Raw genomic sequence first — 26,394 nt, 5'->3', positions numbered from 1 at the left:
CTACGAAATTAGAGTTGCTGAGAGGGGCACAAATGCTGAACCACAGTTAATTAATCAAGGCAACATATTTTATTTTTTGTTTTGTATATCACTGTGGACTATTTTTTGAGAAATGAGCAGTAATGGTGGTAATAACATTTCTATTTTTGGGTAAATAGAGGTTATAGGGGAATTCATTTTGTTTTGTGTATTATGCATTCAGGGTTTCAAGAGAGTTATCTAGTTATTTAGACTGCACTATTGATATCACAGTACTGATATCAAAGTTATAAATATTATTATCCTTTTTTATTTCTACAGATTTGATGATTGCTAACTATTCCCACAGTTTTTGAGATCTCAACAAAGAAGCAGGGGTTTTATAGCAATCAGCTGGCATCATAGTATTTTATACATGGTCTGTGTATATATGAGAGAGAGATAAAGAGAGAGAGATGGAGACATTCAATCCAGTGGCATTCCAAAATTCGTATTTGGATATGCTCAAAATATAATAATAATAATAATAAAAATAATTATATTTTTTAAGAAAATGTGAGTGGTGCTTGTCCATGCAAAATTAGACACTCAAACAGCATTTTGATGTACAACATGGCTGCCGAAGTTTGATAACACTTAATTTATGGCTTTTTGGGTCCTGCTATTGATTTTATGTATTTATTGTATTCAGAATTTTGCAGAAGCATTGGCTATTAATTTGAGGAATGCCAACAATCAATGATTTTTGAAACAAGAATTTCACTGTACTGTAATGTATATGTGACAAAATAAAGGCTTATATATATATATATATTTCTAATCTAAATTTGAGCACACCTAACTAAATATTTTAAGACTTCTTGGGATGCCCATTGTTCATTTTTATGTGTTTCCAGTTTTGAGTTGTTTTTAGCATTTAAACATTTGACATGTATTGGTTTCTACTGTTAGTGTGTAACTACACAAAAAAATCTATTTCCACTGCATAGCAAATTGGCAGCTGTTGGCTGTCTTGTACATGAACATGAGGCAGCCTTTAGACCTGCTAGCTAAGCAGATTTAAGAATATGAAACAACTAACTATGCATACAATTGTCCAATTATCTAAGAAAGAGCCACTTTTAAAAGTCACTGTTATTTCTACACTGTTTATTGATTTGAACATATATGCCTCCAATTAAAGCTGAAAGTCTGCACATATTCATAACTCATATATACATTTCATTGTCAACAGACCGAAAACAAATAAAGAATTTTATGAATTAAATTGGGGAGAAGGAGAAAGAAATCAAAAAATAGGTGGTGACATACCATTGACCACCACTCTTGTTTTAGGTTCTGGAGCTGCAAAGTATACAAGAAAAGGAAAAACACTTCATAAATCTTTGAAGTCAAATCTAATTAACAGTATTATAAACAAATGTATATATAAATAATTAGACTGTTACCTTCTTCTTGTATTGTTGATTTAGGTGACTTTGCAGTAAAAGAATTTATCTGTAAAGCACATACAATTCAACAACTGAAAAGAAATTTTTAAACGTTTTGAATTTAGCAAAAAAAGTTAAATTGAGCAAATAAGTATATGAACTACAGGGGCAGACAAATCACAAATTTATCATCTAATTAATGATTTAATGTTCTCAAATGCATACTTTGGTTCGTGGGAATCCTAACTATGTTAAACAAAAATTGTACATAGTAACAAATGAATGCACCATAGTTAAAGTTTAGGAGAGTATCACAGTGGAGTGCATTTTGAAATTTGAACAATACAAAAACATAAATAAACAAACAGTATGGATATGTTATCTTTCGTGTCAGGAATTCTGAAGCATAAGGAATCTAGTATAAAATAAAATTCCATCTTTCACTGCCTTACAGCAACTAAAAAGACCACAAATTGCTATACAATTGTTCCAGTTGTTCCAAAAGGGAATCAATGACCTTATTTCTGGAGCTGCCATACTATACAAACCTGCATGTTTTGTAATGTGATGGTCTTCTGCTGCTCTTCCAGTCGGAGTTCCAGTTCCTTAACCTTTCTCTCTACCCTTTTTTTCTCCTTGGAGGCAGTGGAATTCATCTGGGCCAATGCTGTCTGGAGCTAAGCAATAAAAAAAAGTGAGAGATGATAAAAACAGACATTAGACAAATGATATTCAAAACTCATCCAAAAGATCATCCCAAATAGTAAGATAATTTTCAAACCTACCTGGTTTCTCTCAGTCTCATATTCTTCCTTAATTTTTTGCCTTTCTTCTGTCCACCTAATTTCCTGAGAAAAAGAAACACATTTCAATGAGACAATCTGTGAAAAATATATTTAACAGAGGAAATACAGGGGTTGGGTAATGTAACCAAATCACTACATGCATGATCTGGTTGCCAGTCTTCACTGATTTAACATTTTATAAGTAGGAGTGGAGTGTGAAGGTTGAATTAACAGAGCAACAGCATAGCTGTACTTCAAATACTGCAACAAGTTAAAAAAAAAGGACAAATTGTTGGTGTAGGTCTTGCTGGCTCATCTGTGGCCAGGTTAAGTCTTTTTGGTGTATTGACAGCCATGGTATCCAGGGTCTGTCTGTTTCCCAAGGTCCAGTACTCAATGATGTACTAGATGGGTGTGTCACAAAATTATGCGGCTTAGGGCCACCAAAAGTAACAAAGATAGCCTGCTCATGGGGAGTCATTTATCAGCTCACAAAGGTACACAGGAGAAGGTAAATACTAAAACAAATTATTAATGTAATTAAAGTCACTGGCAAAAGAGGGCCATTGTGAAGGCCTTTGTCTTGCCTGGTTTGTCATAGATTGCACTAGGAATAGCTGAAAAGAATGGCAGAGACCCTGGTGGTGGTGGCCTTCAGGAGGCCCAGGCCTCAACCAGCACATGTGACTCTCAACAGAGACTGTGAGTTAGTAATGTCATACAAATACCTAGGAGTGAATTTGGATGAGAAATTAGACTGGACTGCCAACACAGATGCTCTATGTGGGAGAGGAAAGAGCCATTTGTACTTAATCAGAAGGCTGATGTCCTCCAAAATCTGCAAAAAGCTGGTGCAGATGTTCTATCAGTGTGTTGTTCTGAGTTCCCTCTTCTATGCTGCGATGTACTAGGGAGGCCACATCAAGTAGAAGGACACCTAATGTCTGGACAAGCCGTTGAGGAAGGCCAGCTCTTTTGTGCACATTATCTCCATGCAGAAGAGCAGGTTCAGGGACAGGCTGTTGTCACCACCCTGGTGCATCGACAGACTCCCCATGCGGCTGTTTAATTGCACTCGGGGGAAGGGTCAAGTCAATGCTAACATTCCTTATTGTTCTTTATTGTATCCATATCAGGATTTTGACTGCCAAAGCAGCTGCAGACACATTTGTATGGCCCAACAGCAAGACACTGGAGCAGGATGTCAAACAGAGCTATTGCTTTGGGGCATTCTGGTATCAGGATAGAGAGGAAAAAAGTATACCTGGAGAAATGGCTGAACACTAAATGTTTACTGATGCAGAAAATGCATACAGAATTAAGGACCATCAATTGATTAAAAATGCAGTTATTGACAGCATATCAATGACTTCTGAGTAATGGCAATTTGTATTCCGATTTAATTCTCCTATAACATGAAAATGTTGAGCAGGTCATATTCAACTCAGGTGTCCTTCCACAGACTGTACTCAATACACAATCAGGACAACAGAGACGACATATGGTGAAGACCTTGCAAAAACTGGCTGGTCTGATCCCACAGAAGAGGTACTTTAGAACAAATTGCTAAAAAAAAAAAAAAAAAAAAAAGGTTAAAAGGTTACTGCTGGCTATAATAGAAAGGTGTCAGAACACAGATCATATCAGCTTGCTTTGTAAGGGGTTGCGTAGCCACGGACAGGTGAGTGCCCATGCTGACCTCGTCCACCACATTCTTCAGTATGGTACTGGTGAGGTCATGCTGATATGGCTGCTCTGACCACACTTTCTTATTGCTCATTCTTCTGAACTTAATGAATCTTGCTGCTAATTTTCATTGTGCCAGTCACCACTTTCAGAAGTCTGTGGATTCCCCATATAATTTAGTGGGATATGGGTGACCCAAGCAAGAAGAGCTGTGGTACTGTATGAGGAAGTCAGGAGTAGCAGAGAAGTATGTCAGAGTGGTGCAGGACATGTATGAGAGGAGCAGGACAGTGGTGAGGTGTGCTGTAGGTCAGACAGAGGAGTTCACAGTGGAGGTGGGACTGCATCAGGGATCGGCTCTGAGCCCCTTCCTGTTTGCTATAGTGATGGACCAGTTGTCAGAGGAGGTCAGACAGGAGTCTCCTTGGATGATGAGTGAATGAAAGGGAGGGAAGTGGAACAGTAAGGTTACAGTAAGGTTACAGGATGAAGAGGTGAAGAAGGTACAGGAGTTTAAGTACTTGGGGTCAACAGTCCAGAGTAATGGAGAGAGTGGGAAAGAAGTAAAGAAGCAAGTGCAGGCAGGTTGGAGTGGGTGGAGAAAGGTGTCAGGAGTTCTGTGTGATAGGAAAATATCAGCAAGAATCAAGGGGATGGTGTACAGGACAGTGGTGAGACCGGCCATGCTGTATGGTTTAGAGACAGTGTCACTGAAGAAGAGACAGGAGTCGGAGCTAGAGGTAGCCGAACTGAAGATGTTGAGGTTCTCTTTGGGAGTGACAAGATTGGACAGGATTAGGAATGAGTACATCAGAGGGACAGCCCATGTTGGACGTTTGGGGGACAAAGTTAGGGAGGCAAGATTAAGATGGTTTGGACATGTTCAGAGGAGGGAGAGTGAGTATATTGGAGAATGTTGGACATGGAGCTGCCAGGCAGGAGGCAAAGAGGAAGGCCAAAGAGGAGGTATATGGATGTAATTAATGAGGATTTGAAGCTAGTGGGTGCAAGTGTTGAGGATGCAGAAGATAGGGATAGGTGGAGAGAGATGATTCGCTGTGGCGACCCCTGAAGGGAAAAGCCAAAGAAGAAGAAGATGGGTGACCCAAGCATTATTAGACAGGTGGTTTTAATGTTATTGCTAATCAATGTAAAGTAATGTAAGCTACTTAAGGCTTGGAAAAGAACTGGTACAGTGATTCTGTGGATTTTATAGGGCTGGATTTGTGAATGACAGCTAAGGTTAATTAATAAAAGGAACTAAAGGCTGAGTCTAGTTTACTAAAGATGTAACGGTAGCTAACTACTGTGAAACACCACTACTAGGGCAGATTATGAGATGGGGTTTCATGTATAGGAGCATGGATAGACAAGGGAGTCAAAAATATAAACCAATTATAATTTTCTCCCCTCACTCAAGTTCCAGTATTACCCAGCAGTCTTTAAGAAGCTAACCTGATTGTAGAGCTTCTGTTGAAGCTCAGCAACCACCTGGTTTTGTTTATCTTCACTGTTCTGCACAGAACTTGCCTGTCCCTGCACATGCTGCATGTTCTCCTGCGTCTTACTGCTTTGCTGCAACAACAGCATTTGCTAGAAAACAAATAAAAATTAAATATTAACATTGTTCACAACATGTGATAGAATATATTTTTGGTGGTTAATCAGTTTACATTATTATTATTATAATTTATATGCAAAACTTCAAAAAAGTCAACACACACAGTATAGCCATAATATTGCAGGACATGTAACTGCACAGAGCTCTGACCTCAACCCCACCTTCAGGATGAACTGAAAGCAAACTCCAAGTCTTCTTGTGAACCTCATTAATGAATGGCAGGGTGAATAAGCACAAAACACTGAGGAAAATCTAGTAAAAAGATTTCCCAGAATAACAGAGGCTGTTATAAAGGAGAATAACTCCATGTTACTGCCATGCCTTTGAAGTAGAAATGTTCAACAAGAACATATGGGTGTCATGGTCAGGTGTCATTATGTATCTGTTACCATATTTGATCATTACATTTTAACTATTTCTAAAATCAGTTGGAATGTTGTGCAAAACTTAATAACAGTGGTTTTCGGAACTGTTCATGAGCCATTGCAGTGATTTCCACTACAGAATCATGAATGTTTTAATGCCGTGCTGCCAGAGTAAAACCTGCAGTATAAATCCCCAATCTTTGCGATTAAAAAATAAATAAATAAAATTGTTAGTTATTCTTAAATTATCAAATCATTTTCTCATGCACTAGTTAACCACTCCCCATCTTTACTTCTTTGGGATGATCTTTGTATGAATTAATTAGTTATGAGTTGTTCCAGAATGCTTAATTACACTTCTCCAGTCTTTGCCACTGTCCCAGTTTTTCTAAAACATGTTGCTGACATCAAATTCAAAACGAGTGTATACTTATCAAATCTTTAAACAGCAAACTTGTATTGGTTTTTTTTTGAGATTTTCAATTAAAAAAAAAAAAAGTTTTCATTTACATTTTACACAGAATCCCAACATTTTTGGAAATGCCTCTCTATTCATATTTATTATTTGTTATTTGTTATTAGAAAAAAACAGTAATTCTTTGGTTAGGCATAAATTAATTAATTTTATCATTTTAAATAAAGTATGAGAACTTACTTTCACTAGGTTTTTGTTTTTCTGGTGCAATGTGTCCATGTCTCTCTGACAGGCCTGCTTAACTTCATCTATTTTGCTGTTCATGCGTACGTGCTCATTTTCCTTCCAGGATTCCAGCTGTTTCATGAAGTCTGCCTGTTTCTGTTTTAGATCCATCTCCTGAATTACAAGGAATTATCATTGATTATATGACAATATAATACATGGATGAAGATCTCCAATGTCCTCCATGCGTCAACAAAGATACACTTCTAGACCTACAAACATGGCAGAACTTTGTTGGTCAGATATAAATATTAGCTTTGTCATCTGCTAGCTAGTTCATGGTAGGCAGACTGCAGTTGTAAGAAGGTTTTTCATGTCATAGCTTATAACAGTTCACAAATCTGCCTAAATCTGTGTTAGTGAGCACTTCTCCTTTGCCCAGATAATCCATCCACCTCACAGGTGTAGCATATCAATGATTAGACAGCATGATTATTGCACAAGTGTGCCTTAGGCTGGCCACAATAAAAGGCCACTCTAAGGCCATGTCCACACTAATACGTTTTCGTTTGAAAACGTATATTTTTCTCTCCGTTTTGGCCTTTCGTCCACACCAATACGGCGTTTTAAGTCAACAAAAACGTACCTGTTGGAAGATGCTCTCCAAAGCGGATAAATTTGAAAACGCCATCTTCACGTCTTAGTGTGGACTGTGAAGACGGAGGCTTTTGAATACTATGACGCATTTTTAGTCATGTGATGCAGTCGAAAGTAAAGAAACACCTGGCGGAAATGACGCAGGTTGAAGCTTTACTCATGCACAGTAGGGAGATGTAAGCATTTTCATACATTTCAGTGTGGATGAGCAACTTTTGGAAAACGTTTGAAAATGATAACGTGGACGCGGAGCATTTTTAGATGTAAACTCTGTTTTCAAATATATCTGGATTAGTGTGGACATGGCCTAAAATGTGCAGTCCGAACTGGAACTCATTGTTGTATACGCAATGGGTGACATGTCTAGTGAGTATGCTGGCCATGCAAGAACTGGGATGTTTTCAGCTTATAGGAATTGTGTATGGATCCTTGCAACATGGGGCCATGCATTATCATGCTGCAACATGAGGTGATGGTCGTGGATGAATGGCACAACAATGGGTCTCAGGATCTCACCTCAGGATCTCTGTGCATTCCTGCCCATACCATAACTCCATCACCACCATGGGCCATAAGATCCACAGCGTTGTCATCAGCAAACCACTCACCCACATGACACCATCTGTCTTCCATCTGCACTGTACAGTGAAAACCAGGATTCATCCGTGAAGAGATGTAAAGAGATTCCTCTTTATGCCATCGAATGTGAGCATTTGTGAGGCCAGTTGGATATACTGCCAAATTTTCTGAAACACCTTTGGAGACAGCTTATGGTAGAGAAATGAACATTCAATTACAATTAGAGCAACAGCTCTGGTGGACATTCCTACAGTCAGCATGCCAATTGCAGGCTCCATCAAAACTTGCAACATCTGTGGCATTGTGCTGTTTGTAAAAACTGCACACATTAGAGAGGCCTTTTATTGTGGCCAGCCTAAGGCACACCTGTGCAATAATCATGCTGTCTAATCAGCATCTTGATTTGCTACACCTGTGAGGTGGATGGATTATCTGGGCAAAGGAGAAGTGCTCACTAACACAGATTTAGACAGATTTGTGAACAATAGGAGAGAGAAATATACCTTTTGTGTACAGAGAAAAAAGACTTAGGTCTTTGAGTTCAGCTCATGAAAAATGGGGGCAAAAACAAAAGCGTTGCGTTTATAATCAGTGTATATATATTTATATTTGCTGGCACAATGGTAGAGTAATAATCATGAGCTCAGGTGACTGACTTTTGAATATATTTTTTACCCAAATTTCTAGGACCTATGGATCAATTAAATACATCTACAGTGCCGCTTGAAAGTTTGTGAACACTTCAGAAATTTGCATAAATATGACCCAAAACAACATCAGATTTTCAAACAAGTCCTAAAAGTGAACAAAGTGAAAACAATCAAACAAGTGAGCCAACAATATTATACTACTTATTTAATTATTGAGAAAAATGATCCAGCATTACATATCTGTGACTTGCAAAAGTATGTGAACCTTTGCTTTCAGCATCTGTTGTTAGCCCTTGTGAAGCAATAACCAAGTAAAGATTCTGTTAACTTTTGATCAGTCCTGTACAACAGCTTAGAAGAATTTTATTCCATTACTCAGTACAGATGAGCCTCAACACTCCGATTTTAGTGGATGTCCGCACATGAACTGCTTGCTTCAGGTGCTTCCACAGTTTTTCTTTTGGATTAAAGTCAGGACATTGACTTGGCCACTCAAACACAATCTTTGTTCCTCTTTACTCAGTTGTTGGTACACAGACTTGGGTGCTTGGGCTCGTTGTTTTGGTGTATGACCCAGTTTTTCTTGAGATTCAGTTCATGTACAGATGCCTTGCCATTTTCCTATAGAGATCAATGGCATAATTCTAAATTCATTGTTTCATCAAATCTAGCCATGGGGGTCACAGTCCAGTGACTTCTGTGCCGGTCCCAAGCCCGGATAAATAGAGAGGGTTGCGTCAGGAAGGGCATCCGGCATAAAACATTGCCAAATCTAACCATGCGAGTTGTCAGTAAGAATTTCATACCGGATCGGTCGAGGCCCGGGTTAACAACGACCGCCATCGGCGCCGTTGACCTACAGGGCGCCGGTGGAAATTGGGCTACTGTTGGTCGAAGGAGTAGAGGAGGGAGGAGAGTGCACAGACAGAGAGAGAAGAGGAAAGGTAAGAGTGTAGGACTGAGAATAGGGACTCTGAATGTTGGTACTATGACAGGGAAAGGTAGAGAGCTGGCTGATATGTTGGAGAGAAGGAAGGTGGATATACTGTGTGTACAGGAGACCAAGTGGAAGGGTAGCAAGGCTCGTAGTATAGGAGCAGGATTCAAGCTGTTTTATTATGGTGTGGATAGTAAGAGAAATGGGGTAGGTGTGGTCCTGAAGGAGGAGTTTGTGAGGAATGTTCTGGAGGTGAAGAGAGTGTCAGACAGGGTGATGAGTCTGAAGTTAGAGATTGAAGGGGTGATGTTGAATGTTGTTAGTGGTTATGCCCCACAGGTAGGTTGTGAGTTACAGGAGAAAGAGAGATTCTGGTGTGAATTCGATGAGGTAATTGAGAGTATTCCCACGGGTGAGAGAGTGGTGATAGGAGCGGATTTTAATGGACATGTTGGTGAGGGGAACACAGGTGATGAGGAGGTGATGGGCAAGTTTGGAGTTAAGGAAAGGAACCTTGAAGGACAGATGGTAGTAGACTTTGCTAAGAGGATGGACATGGCTGTGGTTAACACGTATTTTCAGAAGAGGGAGGAACATAGAGTGACTTACAAGAGTGGAGGTAGGAGAACACAGGTAGACTACATCCTTTGTAGAAGAGGCAATCTGAAAGAGATTAGTGACTGTAAAGTGGTAGTGGGAGAGAGTGTAGCCAGACAGCATAGGATGGTGGTGTGTAGGACGACTCTGATGGTCTGTAAGAGGAAGAGGTCAAAGATAGAGAAGAAAACTAAGTGGTGGAAGCTGAAAAAGGAGGAATGTTGTGAGGAATTTAGACAGAAGTTGAGGCAGGCTCTGGGTGGTCAGGTAGTGCTGCCGGATGACTGGGAAACTACAGCAGAAGTGATCAGGGAGACAGGGAGAAAGGTGCTGGGTGTGTCATCTGGAAGGAGGAAAGAAGATAAGGAGACTTGGTGGTGGAATGAGGAAGTTGAGGATAGTATCCAGAGGAAGAGATTAGCCAAGAAGAAGTGGGATATGGACAGGACTGAAGAGAATAGACAGGAATACAAGGAGTTACAGCGCAGAGTGAAGAGGGAGGTGTCTAAGGCCAAGCAGAAGGCATATGATGAGTTGTACACTAGGTTAGACACTAGAGAAGGAGAGAAGGACTTGTACAGGTTAGCTAGACAGAGGGATCGAGATGGGAAGGATGTGCAGCAAGTTAGAATTATTAAGGATAGAGATGGAAGGGTGCTCACAAGTGAGGAGAGTGTACAGAGGAGATGGAAGGAATACTTTGAGGAGCTGATGAATGAGGAAAATCAGAGGGAAAAAAAAAGAGTAGAAGGGGTGAACTCTGTGGAACAGGAAGTAGATAAGATTAGAAAGGATGAAGTCAGGAAGGCCTTGAAGAGGATGAAAAGTGGAAAGGCAGTTGGTCCTGACGACATCCCGGTAGAGGTGTGGAAGTGTCTAGGAGAGGCAGCAGTGGAATTTTTAACTAGTTTGTTCAACAGGGTATTAGAAAGTGAGAGGATGCCTGAGGAATGGAGAAGGAGTGTGTTAGTGCCGATCTTTAAGAATAAGGGTGACGTGCAGAGTTGCAGCAACTATAGGGGGATAAAGTTGATGAGCCATACAATGAAGTTGTGGGAAAGAGTAGTGGAAGCTAGGTTAAGGAAGGTGGTGGAAATTTGTGAGCAGCAGTATGGCTTCATGCCGAGAAAGAGCACAACAGATGCCATTTTTGCTCTGAGAATGTTGATGGAGAAGTATAGGGATGGTCAGAGGGAGTTGCACTGTGTGTTTGTAGACTTAGAGAAAGCGTATGACAGGGTACCAAGAGAAGAGCTGTGGTACTGTATGAGGAAGTCAGGAGTAGCAGAGAAGTATGTCAGAGTGGTGCAGGACATGTATGAGAGGAGCAGGACAGTGGTGAGGTGTGCTGTAGGTCAGACAGAGGAGTTTACAGTGGAGGTGGGACTGCATCAGGGATCGGCTCTGAGCCCCTTCCTGTTTGCTATAGTGATGGACCAGTTGTCAGAGGAGGTCAGTCAGGAGTCTCCTTGGACGATGATGTTTGCAGATGACATTGTGATCTGTAGTGAGAGCAGGGAGCAGGTGGAGGAAAACCTGGAGAGGTGGAGGTTTGCGCTGGAGAGAAGAGGAATGAAAGTCAGTCGTAGTAAGACTGAGTACATGTGTGTGAATGAAAGGGAGGGAAGTGGAACAGTAAGGTTACAGGGTGAAGAGGTGAAGAAGGTACAGGAGTTTAAGTACTTGGGGTCAACAGTCCAGAGTAATGGAGAGAGTGGGAAAGAAGTAAAGAAGCGAGTGCAGGCAGGTTGGAGTGGGTGGAGAAAGGTGTCAGGAGTTCTGCGTGATAGGAAAATATCAGCAAGAATCAAGGGGATGGTGTACAGGACAGTGGTGAGACCAGCCATGCTGTATGGTTTAGAGACAGTGTCACTGAAGAAGAGACAGGAGGCAGAGCTAGAGGTAGCCGAACTGAAGATGTTGAGGTTCTCTTTGGGTGTGACAAGATTGGACAGGATTAGGAACGAGTACATCAGAGGGACAGCTCATGTTGGATGTTTGGGGGACAAAGTTAGGGAGGCGAGATTAAGATGGTTTGGACATGTTCAGAGGAGGGAGAGTGAGTATATTGGTAGGAGAATGTTGGACATGGAGCTGCCAGGCAGGAGGCAAAGAGGAAGGCCAAAGAGGAGGTATATGGATGTAATTAATGAAGATTTGAAGCTAGTGGGTGCAAGTGTTGAGGATGCAGAAGATAGGGTTAGGTGGAGAGAGATGATTCGCTGTGGCGACCCCTGAAGGGAAAAGCCGAAAGAAGAAGATTGTTTCATCAATGATGGCAAGCTGTCCTGAATCAGATACAGCAACACAGGACCAAAGCATGATACTACCACCACCATGTTTCACAAATGGTATAAGGTTCTTATGCTGGAATGCAGTCTTTTCCTTTCTCCAAAAATAATGCTTCTCATTTTAAAACAAAAAGATTTATTTTGGATTCATTCCTAAACAAATTTTTTTTCAATAGTCCTTAGGCTTGCCACATGATCTTTTTGGAGAGTAGTGGCATTCTCCTTGCAACTCTGCCTTGCACACCAAGGTTGTTCAGTGTTCACTGGATGGCAGACATTGACTAAAATCAGATGGACTCTATTTGGCCTTGAAATTAAGTACTAAACCTAGAGGTTCACATACATTTTCCTCTCACATAAATATAACATTTTCCTGAATAAAATAACTTACCAAGTATAATATATTTGTGCCCTGCGATGGGTTGGCACTCCGTCCAGGGTGTATCCCGCCTTGATGCCCGATGACACCTGAGATAGGCACAGGCTCCCCGTGACCCGAGGTAGTTCGGATAAGCGGTAGAAAATGAATGAATGAATGAATATATTTGTTTGATCTGTTTGATTGGATTCTCTTTGGCTTTTGGGGCTTGTAAAAATCTGATGTTTTGGGTCATATTTTTGCAGAAATACAGAAATTTCTAAAGGGTTCACAAACTTTTAAGCAACACTATACAGTATTTGGAAATACTAGGTCGGCAAAACATGGTTAACAGAGCTCAGGATAGAACTCATACACTGTACTAATTAGTTTCTTTTGCTAATGTACAGTATGTATGACCAATAACGCATTTCAACATATGAAAGTGTTCAAGAAAACAACTTGTACTGAGACTGCAAGAAAAAAAAGCTGCAAGCAATAACCTGCGGGTTTCAAGAACTTGCAAATAGACCTTGGCAAGATACATAGAGAAATAAAGAGAAGATAAAGCTATGACTGGCAGAACTACAAATTTTAGCTTAAAAAGGTATTTGGCTGGGAAGCAACCAACTGAACAGCCAATTCAAGTTTAGTTCCTTAGAATCTTTTGATGCAGCTATAATCTTTACAGATGTCAAGATTCTTAGGAAAACTCTAAAAATAAAAATGGATGGTGGATGAGAATTTTAGTTTTTATTTCCTGATATTTTTCATCTAGATGTGTTAAACAATTAAGAATATGGCTCCTATTATTTGAACCCACCAATTTTTCAAGCGATCAAAAATATTGGGACAACACAGTGTCCGGTATGGTGGTGGGGTGTTTTTTTTTTTGTTTTTTTTTTTTTTTTAAATAATATCAGCCAAGAACAATCAGAGGGGACATTCCCACCTAAACCGAACAGTATGGATTTAATCATTTGGTCTTACATCAGTGTTGCTCCAACTGTCCAGTTTCCATGGGTCTGTGCCCACAATGGCATCAGATTCTTGTTTCTTGGCTGTTAGGAGTGGAATTTGATGAGGTGGATGGGCTACAACAGCAGAAGACCACAAGTTTTTATGTTTTGTTTCGATCTTCCATCTATCAATATAAGTAGGTAGGCAGGCAGGTAGACAGACAGAGACCACATCAGATTCCACTCCTAACAGCCAAGAACAGGAATCTGATGCCATCATCGGCACAGTACAGACTCATCGATACTTTACTGCTCCCTGCACAACTTTGTTAAACTATCACTGCCTTGTTCAAAGAAGTCCTACAGAGTTCATAACCACTCCTTAAGTAGTTAAAAATAAAATGATCTCTGTCTTCCTCTGTGGATTTATACTCTTTTGGGAATAAAGGGGATATGGGGTTGGATCCCACAGCTATAGTTATACTACACTTATTTCAGGATGTTCAAGAGCTTATGCCAGAAGAATAAGAAAATCTAAATTAACATTTCAATGACTGAAGAGAGGTGAAAGTTAAACTTTCTCAAAGCAATGCAAGTAAGAAATTATGACTTTCTAACGATTCATCAAAACAGCATGGGATCCACTGAATTTAGCCATGAAGTCTTTCTCACCAGAATAGGAACTGAATCAGAGGGACAATGTGTTTTGCTCAAAATGTTCTCTTGCATGCAGTAGTTCATGCACCACTTTTAAACATGTTATTCTGAGAATATGCATTATGACCATTTTATGTGAAAAAGCATTACAAAGGTGCTAAGAAGGCTTTAAGCCTAGGTGTATTAACACTTTTGGACTCAACTATATACCACAGCACTACTGAATTTGCAAATCTAATTGGTCAGTAGGTAATGATTCATTTTTAATAACCAGCATGGCAAAAAAAAATCCCCTTTATCACAGCATGCCATGGAATCATTTCCAAAAGATATTTTTAAAATGAAATTTCTATGACATAACTTACATCATTATTATTTATTTATTTAAATTATTTATTTGTGTCATTATATGATAAAAGAGAAACAAACTGAGAATAGTAATAAATCTAGCTTTGGTCTGACCTGTTTGGTGTTGTAATCTTTTTGCAGAATCTCCATTTCAGATTTAGCCAGTGTTAACTGTTCTTGCAGCTTGATTATCTCTTCTTGTAATTTTATCGTCTGAAGATCCTCCTGATTATCAGAGATCAGTTCTAAGACAGAAAAATAGCAAAAACCTTTTGGGTGCATTCAATGCCTATTATGGATGGGTGATGCAATAAATTTCATATTTGTAAATTAATTAAATCTCTATCAAGTACCATTGCTAGTTTTCTACCACTGTCCTTACTCAATGTTAATCAATGAATATCAGCTAATTAGATTTATATATTTAAATATATTTATGTCCCAAACATTATATTTTGTTCAAAATACATGGTGATCATTGACCATGTTAAGTGGTTTTATTAGCTTGTTTCAACATACTGCACATCACAGGCAGTGTGTAGCAATACATTCTGTTCCATGAGGAAGAAAATACTGAAATTACTGTTCACAAACTTCTATACACTAAACAAAAAAAAAAGCAATTCAATATGTAGTCATTTCATCCAAAAAGTAAAGTAACATTCAGAAACCAGGTGAGGGAAAATAAGTATACCCTAAAATTCAGTAACATGTAGTACTTTAAGAATCCAACAGAAAAATACAACTCAAAAGAACAGAAACATCATTTTAGAGAAAATTTCAGCACACTCTTTTTTTGTCTTCCCTCTCAAAATTGCTTCAGTTAATATGTTATTAAGATAACATATTTACTGAAGCAATTTTGAGAACACTTTCTGACACACTGTCAGGCATGGAGTGGAGACAATCTAGATCTCTCTCTCTCTCTCTCTCTCGCATATATATATATATATATATAAAAATGTATAGAAATATATATTTCCTTGGGCTCACTGTCCTGTTACATGACTTAATCTCAGCCAAGCTTAAACTGCTGGAGAGATCTAGATCATCTCCCCTCCACTCCATGCCTGACAATTGGTATGAAATGTTTGTGGTGATATTCTGTGCTTAGTTTTTGACAAACATGGTGCTGTGCTCTACTATGATGACCTCTACTTTGTTCTGATCAGTCCAAAGGATATCCTTCAGAACGTTTGTGTTTTTTTCAGATGCAACTGTAAAAAGGTATATTGGAAATTGGAAATATCCCAAATGGATAAGAAAAACTACATCTTTGAGGTCATATTTATCCCCCCTCCCCTTCTACGAGTTGCTTTAATTTTGGGAAAAAATGTTTTTAGCTGTCTCCTGAGTTTATTGGTTTGTTTATGGAAGCTGGAGGTGAGCAAACAATTGTTATTTAATCCATTATAAATAAACATAGCACTGAAAAGCATGTACTTTTGTTGTGTGTGTGAAGTTGGAGCAATTTTAAGGATGTCTAGATGAGGTTTGTAGTAATGTTGCAACAACAGTGGTGGCCATAAAATGATGTCACAGGAGGATTAAATTCCTTGTCTGTGACCTGAAAGAATATATGACATGAGAACATGATCCTAATTATAATTTTGACTTCCAGATGTTAGCAGATGCTTAGCAGATGTTTGAATTATGGCCCTCCACAATCATTTTGAACACTATTTGAAATGGTCTACAGGCATAATGCTATTTTTATGTAGTATATTATAACTATTGTGATATTTCAATATTATAGAACACTCACCACAACTTTACAAGGAACACCTGTACACCTGCTTATTTATGCAGTTATATAAAACAGCTGATCTTGTGGCAGCAGCACAAGCATAAAATCAAGCAATCACAGGACAAAGGCTTCAGTTAATTTTCACATAAAACATCAGAATTAAGAAAAAGGTGATCGTTGTGATTTATCCATGGCACTGATTTTGGGGCAGAATGGGCTTGTTTGAGGTTTGATATGAACATGCATAAAACCATACAGATACAGGTTCATAAATATACAAGTATGCACAGGTGTTCCTATTGAAGTGGACAATGAATGCATTTGCCTATATTTCCCATCTTTAGCACATGCTGTAATGTTTGTGATGTGCTACTGAAACTCACTGTCATGCTCTATAGGATGTCTACGTTGCATGTGACTTTTCAGGAAGGATGCGTTCATGAAGGCTTTTTCACAATATTTGCACTGGAAGTCAAGAAAAATTAAGTCAGGAAACACTTTCAAAGCATCAGAGGTAGTAAGGCACATGTCATATTATATTATCAGAGCTAAACAAGCAATGAAAAACATACACATACATTATATAATATATATACTCAAAATTATTATCAGGCCCCAGAAAATGCTGATTTTGGTGTGGGAAAGTGGTGGTGGTGGTGGTAGTGGGGTTGCATATCAGTTTCTAGCAAATCTAGCATGAAATATCACAAAATTAATAGTAGCTTAACGCAACACTACAATAGCAAGTAGATTATAACTTTAACACAGAGCGTAATTCTAGGTTATCTTTATGTAGACAAGCACATTGCTCATTGATCTTGAGGCTTGTGGATTGAAGCCAATGCCACAATCTGACAAGAATTCTGACCCACCTTCCCACAGGTATTATTATATTTTGGTACTTTTTTGTAATTATACATTTACTACCACTTCACCACACAAGGGAAAGACCCTCCACTTCACCACACTCCACATTCTACAGAGCTACAAAAAGCAACAAAAACTGTGAATGGGGAGGGGAAATATGGTATTCACATGACTAAGAAAGACTCACATCCCAACATCAGGATGCACCAACCTTATTATAATCAGCCAAACCTGCACTGATCATGGCTTGCTGAGAGGCAATAATCCGCCTCCGCTGCTTTAACTCTTCTTTTAAGGACTTGTTAAATTGGGTCTGCTTTTGCAGATGCAGCTGGAGATGCTGCTTCTCTGTGGCCTCAGTCTGAAGCTGCTCCTCAGCAGCCTGCAGTCTGAGAGCCAGACAGTCCTGAGAGTGCAGCAAGTATTCAATTGTGAGTTGGGCTAGCCGGAATAGTTTGAGCAGGGCTGGGTCCACGTGGCTCTGACAGTTCAGGCACCGCTCACCTTCTAAGTTGCAGAAGGTCACCCCTGCAATGTGGTCCTGGAGCATCTGAAAGTTTAGCTCACTGGCTACCCGGTCCACATCAATTGCATTAATCTTACGCCAGTCCACACTCTCACGGCGGGACCGAAATTTGAATGGTACAGGAATACTGGCTCCTGACATGGTCAAGCCGGCAGGTCTGCTCTGGTGGCCGGAGGATGGTTGGCACTCAGAGGAGTTGATTTCTGCCCTGCTGTGGCACGACTTCCAGGGTCATATGATTCTGATCAAACTGAGTAGAAGACACTGTTGAAGAATGAGAGTGCAAAAAGAGAGTGAAAAATCTATAACACACACACATATATAGTGTGTACAATCAAAACAATGCAATGGACAAATGCACATAGCTGCAAAAGTCATCGAGAAAAGATCGAAAGATCACAATACAGCTACACAAGAAATAAAGTAGGAAGCATTTAAACATTCGAAGGGGTGACCAACGGCAGTTCACCTTATTTTGCGTCGTCGGTCACTGTCCTGAATACTGTATTTTAACAAAGATTAAGAAACGAACAGGAACACATACATTTCTGCAGCGGTTCCTTTAGGAGAGTGACGACACTGAATCAGCCAGTGTCCATGACAACAACAACGCGTGGCCCAACGAGGAGAATTAGCAATGCTCGGTGATTTAATGTAAAAAGAAACGAATTCAACTCAATATGATAAACCAAACTACATGATTCGCAAGCATAGCTGCAATGATTACTGTTGAGTTACTGAGCAATTATCAGGCGTGCCATGTTTACACTCTTTCATGACATGATTACTTGTAATTCATTACATTGTAAGGCTTTGTGGTTCGTTTAGCTAACAATATTTCAAATTAAACCATTCGCTGATTAACTTATAAAAAAGAATTTAAGCTTGTTTATTTCATGTTGTTAATTGAATACGTTGAATTCTGCTTAAAAACTACCAATGAGCCTTTACCATCGCATACATTACCGAGCTAGCCAAAAGACTGCTAGCTCCTTCACCAAGTTAGTAAGAGTTGCTGAACAAAGCAAAGACGCGCGCGTTTCGTCATTTAACAATTTCCAGAATCTTAAAACCAACCAAAAAAGAAATCACATTTTGACTTAACTTAATATGTATTCATACGATTTCAGGTATCGTTACAAACACTAAGATAAGCAATATAACAACTTACCAAAGGCGTTAACCAAAGCTTACTAACATCCCCGAAAAAATAAACCTTAAACAAACAAAAGAAATTATTAGCTACCTTTCAGAGAAAAACAATCGACTTTTCGTTTCAACAGCAACACGATTACATAGCAAAGGCACCGTTAAAATAACAAACAAAGGCAAAGTGAAGTGGGGCAATTGATTTGCCCAAGACAAAGAGAGGCAGCCGTGACGTAACAGACGACGGGAAGGTGACGGTCCAATCAAACCGCAGCATTTATACTGTAGGGATAACTGTCCTAAAGTTGCTACAGTATGTTGGTATAATAATCATTGATATTTTCACCACTGCCTCTCAACACCATAAGTAATTTCAGAATCAGAAAAGAATCAGAATCAAAAAGAGCTTTATTGCCAGGCATGTTTTCACATGCGAAGGATTTGTTATAGTGACAGCAGCTCCACAGTGTAGCAGAATGACATACATAGGCAATTAGTATGTACAAATGTACAAGTGTGAAATGTGCAATTGAAGTATACAATATAGGCAATTTGTATGTACAAATGTACAAGTGTGAAATGTGCAATTGAAGTATACAATATAGGCAATTAGTCTGTACAAATGTACAAGTGTGAAATGTGCAATTGAAGTATACAATATAGGCAATTTGTATGTACAAATGTACAAGTGTGAAATGTGCAATTGAAATATACAATATAGGCAATTAGTATGTGCAAATGTACAAGTGTGAAATGTACAATTGAAATATACAATATAGGCAATTTGTATGTACAAATGTACAAGTGTGAAATGTGCAATTGAAGTATACAATATAGGCAATTTGTATGTACAAATGTACAAGTGTGAAATGTGCAATTGAAGTATACAATATAGGCAATTTGTATGTACAAATGTACAAGTGTGAAATGTGCAATTGAAATATACAATATAGGCAATTAGTATGTGCAAATGTACAAGTGTGAAATGTACAATTGAAATATACAATATAGGCAATTTGTATGTACAAATGTACAAGTGTGAAATGTTCACTTGAAATATACATAGTATGTGTTTTAAGTAAATAGTGTGTAAGAATAGTGTGTGTTCCGTGTATGTTAAGTGTTCATCAGATGGATTGCCTGAGGGAAGAAACTGTTCGGACGTATGTGCTATGATTGGTTTTTAATAAAGTGATAATGTTTACAAAAACACTGTTTCATATGAAAGCGCTACTATGTCAACATTTCATTTTGTCAGTAACACATACATAATAAAAAACAAAAATACTGAGCACTTTTTCGGAAGTGTTATGCTGTTATAAAAAAGAATCTAGTACGGAGAGAGTACGGAGCCTGGTTTCTAACTTTATAATTCGGCACAATTCTGTTTCTGATGTCACCAATACAATTCGGCACAGGCGTGTGAATGCAACCACTCACTCGACGCTTGACCACGCCCCCACTTCCACAGACAAGTTTTAGTGATGTATGAAAATGAAGTCAAGATAAATGCATTCTTTCTATCAAAAACATTATGCCAAATTGGCTGATCATCTTACCCCACAGATTTTCAAATGTTACCCAGTCAGCAAATTTCCTTTGGCCCAGATTTGGGCCAGATAAACAGCTGAGCTGTGGCCCAGATCAGTTTGCGTTTGTCGGCCCAGAAATGGCCCACATCTCCTTTGCCAAAACTGAACCAAAGCAGTGCCATAAGTCCACCAAGCATAAGCCTAATGTAATTTATATGGCCCAAATATGGCACACCTATTCTTTGCCAAAACTGAACCAAAGCAGTGCCATAAGTCCACCAAGCATAAGCCTAATGTAATTTATATGGCCCAAATATGGCACACGTATTCTTTGCCAAAACTGAACCAAAGCAGTGCCATAAGTCCACCAAGCATAAGCCTAATGTAATTTATATGGCCCAAATATGGCACACCTATTCTTTGCCAAAACTGAACCAAAGCAGTGCCATAAGTCCACCAAGCATAAGCCTAATGTAATTTATATGACCCAAATATGGCACACGTATTCTTTGCCAAAACTGAACCAAAGCAGTGCCATAAGTCCACCAAGCATAAGCCTAATGTAATTTTATGTGGCCCAAATATGGCACACCTCTTCTTTGAAAGAACTGAACCAAAGGAGTGCCATAAGTCCACCAAACATGAGACAAATAATACAATTTAATGTGGCCCATATGTGAGCCTTATATGCAATTTTAGTATGGTTGAGTTCTGTTAAAATCTAACGGCCCATATGTGCCCCACATGCAGCTGACAGTATGTAAAAGTCTAATAAACTTAAAGGTAAATGAAACACTCAACAACAAATGTACTCAAAACAATTTACTTCAAAACAAGTGTTTAAATAATTACAGCTTTAAGAGTAAACATAAGAATACATTTAAGAATGTATTCAACTCAGAGTAATAAAAATCACAGAAAAAAATTAAAAAAAAATCAGAGTAACTTGTACAGAGAACTTGAATTGAGAAAGTGAGTTTTGATGTGCAGGGACATTTTGATGTGGTTTTGATGTGCCCAATGAGGGTCGGCAGTGTTTTGTTGGGCCTTGTGTTTCTTCATTCGCTCCCTCCTACCCCCCTCTCGGTCTCCAGCGAGGTGCAACCATTTATGTTGATTATGTCTTTATTTGAGGCTTTTGCAGTAAGGGGATTCTGCCTGACTGCACCTGCAATAAAGATAAATTTAAATAATGCTAGCAGCAATACAACCTGGAAGTTAGAGCTGGAGGATAATGGGGAAAAAATAATTTAATATAAATTATTTCCTTTAATATTTATAATTGCAATAATTAACCACCTCTGATTGACCAAAAAAAAAAATCCAGTATATTTTCGAAAGGAATTGCAAATTGTATTTTTCAATATGTGGGCCATAATAATACCATAATTTCTTATGACAAATTATTTAGATTTTGTTTTTAGAATATATTTTTAGAATACTTTTTCAACAACCGGTTAAAATTTACAACACTTGATGTATTCTGCTTTAAAAAAGACATGCATTACTTTCAGTGCATGAGACAGATTCCAAGGGACCATCTGCAAAGTGCAAATCCCGAAAAGCGAATACTAAAAAAGTCAATAACGTCACTGTAATACACTGTACTGTCACCAGCTCACACATCACTGTAATACACTGTACTGTCACCAGCTCACACACCACTGTAATACACTGTACTGTCACCAGCTCACACATCACTGTAATACACTGTACTGTCACCAGCTCACACACATCACTGTAATACACTGTACTGTCACCAGCTCACACATCACTGTAATACACTGTACTGTCACCAGCTCACACACCACTGTAATACACTGTACTGTCACCAGCTCACACATCACTGTAATACACTGTACTGTCACCAGCTCACACACATCACTGTAATACACTGTACTGTCACCAGCTCACACATCACTGTAATACACTGTACTGTCACCAGCTCACACACCACTGTAATACACTGTACTGTCACCAGCTCACACACATCACTGTAATACACTGTACTGTCACCAGCTCACACACCACTGTAATACACTGTACTGTCACCAGCTCACACACATCACTGTAATACACTGTACTGTCACCAGCTCACACATCACTGTAATACACTGTACTGTCACCAGCTCACACATCACTGTAATACACTGTACTGTCACCAGCTCACACACATCACTGTAATACACTGTACTGTCACCAGCTCACACATCACTGTAATACACTGTACTGTCACCAGCTCACACACCACTGTAATACACTGTACTGTCACCAGCTCACACACATCACTGTAATACACTGTACTGTCACCAGCTCACACACCACTGTAATACACTGTACTGTCACCAGCTCACACACATCACTGTAATACACTGTACTGTCACCAGCTCACACATCACTGTAATACACTGTACTGTCACCAGCTCACACACATCACTGTAATACACTGTACTGTCACCAGCTCACACACATCACTGTAATACACTGTACTGTCACCAGCTCACACACATCACTGTAATACACTGTACTGTCACCAAATTCAGCTCACACATCACTGATGTCCTGATAGTTATACTACAACACTTATTTGGGGGAAATGTGTTTTCCTTTTGGGGGAAATATTTTCATATAAAAAAAAACATAAAAATTATACAAAAAGACATTTCTCCCAAGTTGACTGTTTTTAGTATTCGGTTTTCGGGTTTTGCACTTTGCAGACGGTCCCCTGGTTCGCACATAGAGACTTGTGTATTTTGTCCACCACGGAGGAAAGCTGATTTTGAGGAAAATTGGGTTGTAGCTGCATCTCTACATTACTATGATAAAAAAAGAGGTGTTATTTGTGTAGTAACAGCGTTTAGCTCAGGAGTTATTGACTCGGGAAACTCAAATCTGTAAATATGCGGCCAACTTTACTTAAGTGCTGTTGATTTATAGCCAAAAACATCGGAATTTAAAACGGCAAACCAGCGGACGTAGCGAACATTAAACTGTGTTGTTAAACTGAGGAGAATATTAGCTAATTTGACCCCTTCCTCAATTAAACTAATAACTAAACGCTTATAACATGTAATATTGACACATATTTCAATTATATGACTTTAAAGTGCCAATCACTTACCTGAACGTAGCCTACACAGTCGTGAGGAAAGCAGAAATGCCGCCCGCTGCCCGAGTCTCAGTCACATTTGCGCCGTAGTCTCACTCCACCAATAGGAGGGAAGATGCATAGCAACCTGAGGTGTGGAACGGCGGATGTCTGCCGCACTTGATTTCAGGATTCCTGTGTTTTTCCAAGTATAAGCCAAATGTTTACCACAAGTCGTGTTTCTCACTGTGTGCCATAGCTCAACCACATATGGTTCTCATGTGTTCGTTGTTATCTGGGCCATATACCGCAAAATGAGTTGTGAACCAAGAGAGCATTTCCCTCCGATTTTAAAGTTATGGCAAAACAAATATGGCCACAATTTGGCCCATATCTGTATAGCCACGCCACATCTAGGCCATATGTGCCAGATAATACCCACATGTGGCCCAAACGTAATTGCTATCTGGGTAGGACTGGGTTGTTTCAAAAATCGGATGTATGTGTGTGTGTGTGTGTCCTAGCAATGTCACCGTTGTGACATATTTTTTTCAATTGTTGATTATTGCATTAACAGGGTTTCATGGTATATTCGACGCCTTGGAAATCTGATCTCCTGATTGGCTCGTTTAACCTGACCATTAACCTAGGGGTAATACTTCAAAGACAGGCTTGCTGAAACCCCAATTTCTCCACGAAGCCTCACCAGACTGCAGATGTGAACTGGATCTTCCAGTCACTCACATGAACTGAAAAACCTGGTCAATCATATAAAATGAGACCACCGGTCACGATTGCCTGAATAGTGTTGGTTTGCTAGAATTCATTTAAGTCAGTGATAATGTCAATTGGTAGAGTTGGCCATGGACATTTAGGTATGGGTAGTGACCTGAGTTTATCTAACCAGCATGGTATGAAATGCTGTAGCATGGGCACAAATTGAGCACGATGAGATGAACCTTTGCATGTCAATCAGCCAGCTTAGGTGTTCTATAAATAATGAGGTGGCTGTGTGTCAAACTTTCAACCAAGTTTAAGGCTCCCATGAAACAGGAATCAGGAAGGATACCTTCCTTTGTGGCGGCTTCGCAAGTCAGAGTGTGTACAGACAGTGAGTCAGCCTTGACATTGTTATATCCAGGATGATAGGAGATGGTCAATTAAAATGTGCTTAGAACAGTTAGCTTGGCAATAGTTCAGTCTCTTGCCAATTTCAATATTCCCAAGTTTTTTGTGGTTAATATAGATAATGGTGTAGAACCCAGTGTATCCATTCCTCCAGGGTTAGCTTGATAGCTAGGATCACTCTGTTGCCAGTTTCATAGATTTGTTTGAAGGGCAACTACATACATGGTCAAAATTGTTGGTACCCTTTCATTTTTCTAATTACTTCAGCTGTTCCCCGTTCGGGGTCACCACAGCAGATCACGGGGTCTGAATATTAGACTTGGCTCAGGTTTTATGCCAGAAGCCTTTCCTGATGCAATCCTACCATTTTGGGTCCGGCATTGAGTGTTCGAACCTGGGCCGCATCAATGAGAGCAGGTGATCCTGCCACTGGACCACCAGGAGGCCCTGTTGGTACCCTTCCATTGAAGAAAGACAAATCCACAATGGTGACTGGAATTACTTGAAACTGACAAAGTAATAATAGATAAAAATTTACTAAAAATTGACCAATGAATATCAGACATTGTTTTTAATTAATGAAACATTAATAAAACATTAAAACTTTTGACATTAATGAAACTGACCTGGACAAAAATAAGGGTATCCTTAACTTAATATTTTGTTGCACAACCATTTGAGAAAATCACTGCAATCAAGCGATTTCTGTAGACTTCTGCACCTGTCGACAGGTATTTTGACTCACTCCTTGTGAGCAAACTGCTCCACTTGTCTCAGGTTTGAAAGGTACCTTGTCCAGACTGCATGTTTTATTCTTTCCACAGATGTTCAATAGGATTTAGATCAGGGCTCATAGAATAGTCTACCTTGGAGACAATGGGCACCATATTTCACTCCAAAATGTCTTGATAGTCTTGAGATTTTATTGTACCCTGCACAGATTCAAGACACCCTGTGCCAGATGCAGCAAAACATAACCGAGCCTCCTCCAGATTTCACAGTAGGTACAGAGTTTTTGTATGCTTAATTTCTGTGTCTCTGTACATAGAGATGTTTTTATCTTTCCGTGGTCCATGAATAAGCAAGTGATGCTAATTACAGGACACACTTTAGATTAACATGTCCCTATCGTCAAATTATTTTCAATCTTGGCTAGGGGTACCATCATGTTTGTTCAGGCCACTGTCCAACCACTCCACAGTCAACAAAACTGACTGACTAGGGAGAGTGGCAAGGAATCAGCATCCAAACATTGTACATAAGTATTCACAGCCATTTCCAAGACACTCATTAGTGCAGGCGGGTTGCAGTGGGTGTAAAAAAGTGTCAGAAGTGTTGTGTGACAGAAGAGGAAGTATAAAAGTAAAGGTTTACAAGACAGCTGTGAGACTATGGACTATGGACTATGTGTATGGGCTAAAGAGTGAACACACAAACACCTAACACACAAAAATTTTGAAAATTTGATGAGGATGTTGAGGTTCTCTTTAGGAGTGAAGAGGAAGGACAGGATTAGGAACGAGCACATCAGAGGGACAGCTCAGGTTGACTCAGGTTTTGGGGAAAAGGTCATAGAGGCTAGACTGAGATGGTTTGGATATGTGCAGGGGAAGAAGAGTGGTTATATTGTTGGAAGATTGTAGGAAATGGAGCTGCCAGGTAAGAGGTCAAGAGGAAGGCCAGAGAGGATGTGTTAAAAGAGGACATGAACTTAATTGGTGCAAGAGTAGAGGATGCTGAGGATAGAGTTAGGTGGACCCTTAACAGGAAAAGGCAAAAGTAGAAGAAGAAGAAGAAGAAGAAGAAGAAGAAGAAGAA

The 26,394-nt window shown here is 39.3% G+C and overlaps 1 protein-coding gene across 5 annotated transcripts in view; it reads right to left on the bottom strand.

The window, feature by feature from the left end:
- dzip1 (DAZ interacting zinc finger protein 1) overlaps positions 1 to 19,061 on the bottom strand; it is a 32,904-nt gene extending 13,843 nt beyond the window's left edge. For 2 of the 5 annotated variants that reach the window (XM_060868493.1, XM_060868495.1), the window contains exons 1-10: positions 18,851 to 19,061; positions 17,365 to 17,943; positions 16,670 to 16,751; positions 14,654 to 14,784; positions 6,522 to 6,680; positions 5,336 to 5,473; positions 2,195 to 2,257; positions 1,958 to 2,086; positions 1,428 to 1,476; positions 1,291 to 1,323 (exon numbers count right to left, since the gene is read on the bottom strand). In XM_060868493.1, coding sequence (XP_060724476.1) covers positions 1,291 to 1,323; positions 1,428 to 1,476; positions 1,958 to 2,086; positions 2,195 to 2,257; positions 5,336 to 5,473; positions 6,522 to 6,680; positions 14,654 to 14,784; positions 16,670 to 16,751; positions 17,365 to 17,820 — 1,240 coding nt within the window. In that variant the 5' untranslated portion in view covers positions 17,821 to 17,943; positions 18,851 to 19,061. Of the gene's footprint in view, positions 1 to 1,290; positions 1,324 to 1,427; positions 1,477 to 1,957; positions 2,087 to 2,194; positions 2,258 to 5,335; positions 5,474 to 6,521; positions 6,681 to 14,653; positions 14,785 to 16,669; positions 16,752 to 17,364; positions 17,944 to 18,850 lie in introns of those variants that run through there. The other 3 variants (XM_060868496.1, XM_060868494.1, XM_060868497.1) reach the window with 3 other exon arrangements.
- Positions 19,062 to 26,394: the final 7,333 nt, after the last annotated feature.

This window comes from Tachysurus vachellii, chromosome 4, assembly GCF_030014155.1.
Source record: "Tachysurus vachellii isolate PV-2020 chromosome 4, HZAU_Pvac_v1, whole genome shotgun sequence".
Classification (NCBI taxonomy): domain Eukaryota; kingdom Metazoa; phylum Chordata; class Actinopteri; order Siluriformes; family Bagridae; genus Tachysurus; species Tachysurus vachellii.
The sequence above is the reverse complement of the archived record's forward strand: the minus strand, read 5'-3'. Positions and strand labels throughout refer to the sequence as shown.